The sequence below is a fragment of the Lolium perenne genome, chromosome 7, assembly GCF_019359855.2.
Source record: "Lolium perenne isolate Kyuss_39 chromosome 7, Kyuss_2.0, whole genome shotgun sequence".
Taxonomy (NCBI): Eukaryota; Viridiplantae; Streptophyta; class Magnoliopsida; order Poales; family Poaceae; genus Lolium; species Lolium perenne.
The window spans coordinates 121,437,435-121,445,772 of record NC_067250.2 but is presented as its reverse complement, the minus strand read 5'-3'; the positions used below and the strand labels follow the sequence as shown (position 1 = coordinate 121,445,772).

The window sequence follows — 8,338 nt, the reverse complement described above, 5'->3', positions numbered from 1 at the left end:
TCCATGTGTATATGTCCTAAACAAAACTAAACCTATCAAAAAGTATGTTGGTGGAACCTCGCGCGGTGAAATCTAGGGGTAGACCCCGGGGCACGCAGACCGCCGTTATCGGGGGGGGGAACGACCGCCGGGGCACCGGAATGCCACCAACACTTGCATGTGGACCTAGGATATGTGTGAAAGTGTGTTGGAAGGTGTGATTCACCAAATGGTGCAAGGCATAGCTCCCATGTGTGAGATTCCTCTCTTTCGGGCGATAACACTTGGAAGATTCCTCGACTTGTAGGCTGAAGTGTCCCGCTGCGGGTATACCGGTGGCTATAGTGTGCCAAAGTGTGCCAAACCTAGCTTTCCATGTGTATATGTCCTAAACAAAACTAAACCTATCAAAAAGTATGTTGGTGGAACCTCGCGCGGTGAAATCTAGGGGGGTAGACCCCCCGAGGCACGCAGACCTCCGTTAGGTGTGTGGAACGACCGCCGGGGCACCGGAATGCCACCAACACTTGCATGTGGACCTAGGATATGTGTGAAAGTGTGTTGGAAGGTGTGATTCACCAAATGGTGCAAGGCATAGCTCCCATGTGTGAGATTCCTCTCTTTCGGGCGATAACACTTGGAAGATTCCTCGACTTGTAGGCTGAAGTGTCCCGCTGCGGGTATACCGGTGGCTATAGTGTGCCAAAGTGTGCCAAACCTAGCTTTCCATGTGTATATGTCCTAAACAAAACTAAACCTATCAAAAAGTATGTTGGTGGAACCTCGCGCGGTGAAATCTAGGGGGGTAGACCCCCCGAGGCACGCAGACCGCCGTTATCGGGGGGGGAACGACCGCCGGGGCACCGGAATGCCACCAACACTTGCATGTGGACCTAGGATATGTGTGAAAGTGTGTTGGAAGGTGTGATTCACCAAATGATGCAAGGCATAGCTCCCATGTGTGAGATTCCTCTCTTTCGGGCGATAACACTTGGAAGATTCCTCGACTTGTAGGCTGAAGTGTCCCGCTGCGGGTATACCGGTGGCTATAGTGTGCCAAAGTGTGCCAAAGTGTGCCAAACCTAGCTTTCCATGTGTATATGTCCTAAACAAAACTAAACCTATCAAAAAGTATGTTGGTGGAACCTCGCGCGGTGAAATCTAGGGGGGTAGACCCCCCGAGGCACGCAGACCGCCGTTATCGGGGGGGAACGACCGCCCGGGCACCGGAATGCCACCAACACTTGCATGTGGACCGAGGATATGTGTGAAAGTGTGTTGGAAGGTGTGATTCACCAAATGGTGCAAGGCATAGCTCCCATGTGTGAGATTCCTCTCTTTCGGGCGATAACACTTGGAAGATTCCTCGACTTGTAGGCTGAAGTGTCCCGCTGCGGGTATACCGGTGGCTATAGTGTGCCAAAGTGTGCCAAACCTAGCTTTCCATGTGTATATGTCCTAAACAAAACTAAACCTATCAAAAAGTATGTTGGTGGAACCTCGCGCGGTGAAATCTAGGGGGGTAGACCCCCCGAGGCACGCAGACCGCCGTTATCGGGGGGGGAACGACCGCCGGGGCACCGGAATGCCACCAACACTTGCATGTGGACCTAGGATATGTGTGAAAGTGTGTTGGAAGGTGTGATTCACCAAATGGTGCAAGGCATAGCTCCCATGTGTGAGATTCCTCTCTTTCGGGCGATAACACTTGCAAGATTCCTCGACTTGTAGGCTGAAGTGTCCCGCTGCGGGTATACCGGTGGCTATAGTGTGCCAAAGTGTGCCAAACCTAGCTTTCCATGTGTATATGTCCTAAACAAAACTAAACCTATCAAAAAGTATGTTGGTGGAACCTCGCGCGGTGAAATCTAGGGGGGTAGACCCCCCGAGGCACGCAGACCGCCGTTATCGGGGGGGGCGGGAACGACCGTCGGGGCACCGGAATGCCACCAACACTTGCATGTGGACCTAGGATATGTGTGAAAGTGTGTTGGAAGGTGTGATTCACCAAATGGTGCAAGGCATAGCTCCCATGTGTGAGATTCCTCTCTTTCGGGCGATAACACTTGGAAGATTCCTCGACTTGTAGGCTGAAGTGTCCCGCTGCGGGTATACCGGTGGCTATAGTGTGCCAAAGTGTGCCAAACCTAGCTTTCCATGTGTATATGTCCTAAACAAAACTAAACCTATCAAAAAGTATGTTGGTGGAACCTCGCGCGGTGAAATCTAGGGGGGTAGACCCCCCGAGGCACGCAGACCGCCGTTATCGGGGGGGGAACGACCGCCGGGGCACCGGAATGCCACCAACACTTGCATGTGGACCTAGGATATGTGTGAAAGTGTGTTGGAAGGTGTGATTCACCAAATGGTGCAAGGCATAGCTCCCATGTGTGAGATTCCTCTCTTTCGGGCGATAACACTTGGAAGATTCCTCGACTTGTAGGTCAAGTGTCCTGCTGGGTATACCGGTGGCTATAGTGTGCCAAAGTGTGCCAAACCTAGCTTTCCATGTGTATATGTCCTAAACAAAACTAAACCTATCAAAAAGTATGTTGGTGGAACCTCGCGCGGTGAAATCTAGGGGTAGACCCCGAGGCACGCAGACCGCCGTTATCGGGGGAACGACCGCCGGGGCACCGGAATGCCACCAACACTTGCATGTGGACCTAGGATATGTGTGAAAGTGTGTTGGAAGGTGTGATTCACCAAATGGTGCAAGGCATAGCTCCCATGTGTGAGATTCCTCTCTTTCGGGCGATAACACTTGCAAGATTCCTCGACTTGTAGGTCAAGTGTCCCGCTGCGGGTATACCGGTGGCTATAGTGTGCCAAAGTGTGCCAAACCTAGCTTTCCATGTGTATATGTCCTAAACAAAACTAAACCTATCAAAAAGTATGTTGGTGGAACCTCGCGCGGTGAAATCTAGGGGGGTAGACCCCCCGAGGCACGCAGACCGCCGTTATCGGGGGGGGAACGACCGCCGGGGCACCGGAATGCCACCAACACTTGCATGTGGACCTAGGATATGTGTGAAAGTGTGTTGGAAGGTGTGATTCACCAAATGGTGCAAGGCATAGCTCCCATGTGTGAGATTCCTCTCTTTCGGGCGATAACACTTGGAAGATTCCTCGACTTGTAGGTCAAGTGTCCCACAAGGGTATACCGGTGGCTATAGTGTGCCAAAGTGTGCCAAACCTAGCTTTCCATGTGTATATGTCCTAAACAAAACTAAACCTATCAAAAAGTATGTTGGTGGAACCTCGCGCGGTGAAATCTAGGGGGGTAGACCCCCCGAGGCACGCAGACCGCCGTTATCGGGGGGGAACGACCGCCGGGGCACCGGAATGCCACCAACACTTGCATGTGGACCTAGGATATGTGTGAAAGTGTGTTGGAAGGTGTGATTCACCAAATGGTGCAAGGCATAGCTCCCATGTGTGAGATTCCTCTCTTTCGGGTGATAACACTTGGAAGATTCCTCGACTTGTAGGCTGAAGTGTCCCGCTGCGGGTATACCGGTGGCTATAGTGTGCCAAAGTGTGCCAAACCTAGCTTTCCATGTGTATATGTCCTAAACAAAACTATACCTATCAAAAAGTATATTTGTGAAACCTCGCGCGGTGAAATCTAGGGGGGTAGACCCCCCGAGGCACGCAGACCGCCGTTATCGGGGGGGAACGACCGCCGGGGCACCGGAATGCCACCAACACTTGCATGTGGACCTAGGATATGTGTGAAAGTGTGTTGGAAGGTGTGATTCACCAAATGGTGCAAGGCATAGCTCCCATGTGTGAGATTCCTCTCTTTCGGGCGATAACACTTGGAAGATTCCTCGACTTGTAGGCTGAAGTGTCCCGCTGCGGGTATACCGGTGGCTATAGTGTGCCAAAGTGTGCCAAACCTAGCTTTCCATGTGTATATGTCCTAAACAAAACTAAACCTATCAAAAAGTATGTTGGTGGAACCTCGCGCGGTGAAATCTAGGGGGGTAGACCCCCCGAGGCACGCAGACCGCCGTTATCGGGGGGGAACGACCGCCGGGGCACCGGAATGCCACCAACACTTGCATGTGGACCTAGGATATGTGTGAAAGTGTGTTGGAAGGTGTGATTCACCAAATGGTGCAAGGCATAGCTCCCATGTGTGAGATTCCTCTCTTTCGGGTGATAACACTTGGAAGATTCCTCGACTTGTAGGCTGAAGTGTCCCGCTGCGGGTATACCGGTGGCTATAGTGTGCCAAAGTGTGCCAAACCTAGCTTTCCATGTGTATATGTCCTAAACAAAACTATACCTATCAAAAAGTATATTTGTGAAACCTCGCGCGGTGAAATCTAGGGGGGTAGACCCCCCGAGGCACGTAGACCGCCGTTATCGGGGGGGAACGACCGCCGGAGCACCGGAATGCCACCAAAACTTTCATGTGGACCTAGAATATGTTTGGAAGTGTCGTGTAAGGTGTAAAGCTGCAAGAAATTGCACCAAATATGTGGGGGCGATAACACTTAGCAGACACCGAACCCCCGTTAATTTGCTCCAAAACCCTGATATGTTGGGGGGAGGGGTCGATGAAGATGTAGATTACTTGTTTTATCGGTATACAGATTGTATTAAGTAACACTAACAAATAGTCTACAAAAAGTAAAAACTAATTTTACAACAAATATAAGTATTAATATAAATATGAATACTACAAAAGAAGGGAAAGAAATGAAACTGTACTCTGTGCCGTGCAAAAACGCACGGCAAAGGGTTGGCCTACACGGCAAAGCCGTCGTTGCCGTGCATGCATCTTTGCCGTGCGCCTTCGTGGCCTCTTTGCCGTGGGGGGTTACGTTGCCGTGCGCCGTCTGGCTGCTTTACCGTGCGGGGTTGCTTTGCCGAGCGCCGTGCTGGCTCTTTGCCGTGCGCTGCTGGTTTGCCGTGCGTCGCCCCGGAGCCACACGGCAAAGAATTCATTGCCGTGCGCGAGTCGCACGGTAAAGAACTTCCGCACGGCAAAGGGCACTGGAAGCACACGGCAAAGACCCGTGCACGGCACTGAGCTTTTTTCCTGTAGTGTCTTTTGGGTAGTACATATATAGACCTAGAAATTACATACTGATTAGATTAATGAATGGATTATACTACTGTACAAGCTTGTTTGGGCCTGCAGTGATGCTACTACTAGAGACAATAATCGAGTATTTGACATCAAGATGAGTAGATCCTAGTATGCATGATGTTTTATTGTGTGACGCTTGCGCCTTTCTTCTGGAACCTGGCCTTGCGCTCCTGAGAGAGCATGCGGGCGAACTGGATGAGCTCCTCCTCGTTTGTGCCTCTGTTGTTGTCGGGCACGCTCTTGCCGGTCTCGACGTCCACCCTGCAGACGCTCCTCTTGAGCAGCGCCTTTCCGACTCCGACGAGCCTGTTGAGGTTGTCGGGCGTGGAGACGTCGACGGAGGAGGTGTCGCCGCTGAGCTCGTCGTCCTGGATGCGGAGGTACTGCTTCTCGCAGCGCAGCGCCTGGAAGAGCACGGAGGCCTGGATGTCGACGAGGTCGGCGCTGGCCTGGCTGAAGCTGTCGATGAGGGGCGAGGCGCCGTCGTTGTAGAGCCATCCGAGGACGCCCCACTTGCCGCAGGCGGTGGCGTCGTACTTCTCCTCCACCTTGGCGGAGCCGGTGCCGAGCGAGAGCACCATGAACCTGCCGAAGTCGGCGGGCTTTATGGGGAAGAAGTCCTTGTTGCCCAGCAGGATCTGCTTGCTGACGTGCGTCATCGCCAGCATCGTCTGCAGTATCCGTGCCAATATCGGTCAGCGACATCACCAAAAGCGATGTTGTGCATTATATTCTGTAGTGTGCTATAAGGGACGGTGACAGAAAGTATGACTCACCGGGTTGTTGGCAGCGACGCCTCCGTCGATGAGGTTGAAGGCCCGGATCTTGCCATCCTTGTCCTTGGTCTCAAAGTGGTGGCCGGGGAGGTAAGTAGGCGCGGCGGACGTGCTGATGCACACGTCGGAGAGGAGAGCGTTCTTGGAGACGTCGTTCAGGGCCTGTTTAGTTTATACATGTCAAACGTTAAGCACGATTCGGCAGGAAAATGTCAGGTAAGCGACTAGCGGATGTCTACAGATGTACTAGTTCGCACGTCGTATCTGGAGAAGATGGTTGGCTGGAGCAGCTTGATGTCGAAGGTGGGGATGACGATGTTCTGCAGCGCCTGGCTCACCGTCGTCTTCCCGAGCAGGTCTTTGACGACGGAGTGGAGGTACTGTCCGTCGTACTTGGGGCCCCTGATGCTCCTGAGCAGGCCCAGAGGGCCGCCGTAGACAGCAGGGAAGATCTTGGGGCAGTGTTTGAGGTAGAAGTCGTTGATGTCCTTGGCGGCGAAGAGCGGGCGGCCCTGGGCGTTGGGCGCGGTGAGCATGGCCGTCACCAGCCCCCCGGTGCTAGTCCCGGCGATCACGTCGAAGTAGTCCGCGAGCCTCACCTCAGGTCCATCGAGCTCCTGTGTAGACAAGTTAGGCGTCAGTTTTGTTGCACCAGTACCATAGGCCGCATAGATGCATACAACGTAGTACTAACCTGGAGCTTTTCTTCGAGGAAGGCGAGGATGGTGCCGGGGATGATGCCACGGACGCCGCCTCCGTCGATGCTGAGCACGGTGACGATGTTCCCGTAGGACGGCGGCGGGGACCTGGGCGTCATGGCCGACGACGACGAGAGGCGGCTGAGCGCCCGCTGCACCGGGTTTAGTGTCAGGGAGGACCCGTTGCCGCTGCCGCTGCCGCTGACCTCCGGGACGTGCACCGGCGACATGGTTCCCTACCAGAAGGCTGCCTGGCTAGATCTCTGCAGGACTTGTCTGCTCCTTCAGTCGCTACCACAAGGCTATCCCGCAAGCTGCTGCGCTCTCCCTTTCACTTCTGTCGCACTGTGTGTTTGAGGTGTTGTGGCTAAGGCAGATGCCCGTCACCCATTATATAGTGACGCGCACGGGGTCAGAGCATCCCACCGGGTCTCATATGCCAGCCGGCAGCAGCGTCGGAAATAAGCTTTGGGTGCCGGTAAAACGTGCCACGGTTCTCGTTTCCAACTTTCCCCACTCGTGAACAGTACCCATGAGAGGCGAAAGAAAGGGCGCCGAGATCCCTTGCTCCGCCGACGGCCGGATCGCCGGTCGTCTCCCTCTCCGGCTGTCCTTGTGGCGGCGGGAGGGTGGAGGGGCCGTCGATCTGTGCCCGAGGCTTGTAGATAGTAGGGTAAGGCTCCCCATCGGCGCTGGCAGGGTGGTGGTGGCGGCGGCGATGTGGAATAAGGTTGCCGGAGCTTCTTCCCCATCACGGCGAGGCCTTGTCTGGCGGATCCGTGAAGCTTCCGGCTTTTGGTGCCCTCAGATCCGTCGATCTGGTGGGAGGTGGTGCTCTGGGCGTGGTCATCGGCGCGAAGACGACGACCTCCCTGTGGAGCTTTTGTTCCATGTTCCTCTCTTCGTCGCGGTCGGCTGCGCTCTGGCCTTCTTGCGGAGGATCTGGGGGAGGTGCGTCCTGGCTCCGGCAGTCCTCGCCGGTTGCTGTGGGCGTCTGCTCAGGAGCGAGCCCGGATCTGGCGGAGGTTCACCGGTGAAGACTTTGAAGACGGCGGCTTCTCCTTCGACGCGTAGGGCTCTTGAAGCCCCTTTCTGGAAGGACTTCCGGCTGCTTGCCGATGCAACGCTCCCCGGAGCGAAGATGGCGGCGGCGTGTCTTCCATGCGAGTCGACGGCGGCAGCGGCCGGCTCTCCCAAGGACTTTGTTGTTTTTTTCTTTCTCAGGGTGTTTGTAACCGGTGATTTCTCTTAATAAATCTGGGATTTTGGATCAAAAAAAAAACGTGCCACGGTTTGGGGGTTGGCTCCCCCACCAACGGTCCTCAAATTAAAACCCAAATGCTCAAATAATCAAGAAAAAAATTGGACTGTAAATTCGAAACCTAAATTGATGAAATTCATTAAAACACTTACGGTTTTTGAAAAGTTTAAATGAATTTTAACTAAACTTAAATTTAAATCTAGGTTGAAGAAGCTCTAGTTGACGCACTCCTTCTTGTCGTCATTGGGTGGCGGCAGCGTTGGGGTACGGCCGAGACGATGGAAGTAGAGGCAGCCTCTAGGGAGTGCCACCTCGTCCTTTCTCCTTCTTCAGCACGTGGAGGCAAGCTCCACCTTAGAAACGATCCCCCCCCCCCCACCCCCTAGCTCGATGATAGCCATGTTGGGCGAGCACGGCGTCAATGTTCCGGCCCTTCCACCAGAGCGCCCGTGACAGTTGAACGAGTTGTCGTAGGGGCCGAAGGTCGCGCCGGCCTTGTGCTCCGTAAAAAAGCGAAGGG

The 8,338-nt window shown here is 54.1% G+C and overlaps 1 protein-coding gene across 1 annotated transcript; it reads right to left on the bottom strand.

The window, feature by feature from the left end:
- Window positions 1-5,062: 5,062 nt before the first annotated feature.
- Window positions 5,063-6,931, bottom strand: LOC127323734 (patatin-like protein 2). Its single transcript, XM_051351856.2, has 4 exons — window positions 6,554-6,931; window positions 6,117-6,476; window positions 5,860-6,021; window positions 5,063-5,754 (listed from the first exon to the last, which is right to left on the bottom strand). Exons 1-4 carry the CDS (start codon window positions 6,785-6,787, stop codon window positions 5,206-5,208), a joined length of 1,305 nt encoding a protein of 434 aa, XP_051207816.1. The 5' UTR covers window positions 6,788-6,931; the 3' UTR covers window positions 5,063-5,205.
- Between the last annotated feature and the right edge of the window lie 1,407 nt (window positions 6,932-8,338).

Excerpts from the sequence above, each read along its gene's own strand:
- LOC127323734 (XM_051351856.2), bottom strand. The coding sequence starts at position 6,787 with ATGTCGCCGGTGCACGTCCCGGAGGTCAGCGGCAGCGGCAGCGGCAAC. Across the intron at positions 6,477-6,553 it reads TCCTCGAAGAAAAGCTCCAG|GAGCTCGATGGACCTGAGGT; the intron begins GTTAGTACTACG and ends TTGTCTACACAG. Across the intron at positions 5,755-5,859 it reads GCGTCGCTGCCAACAACCCG|ACGATGCTGGCGATGACGCA; the intron begins GTGAGTCATACT and ends CGGATACTGCAG.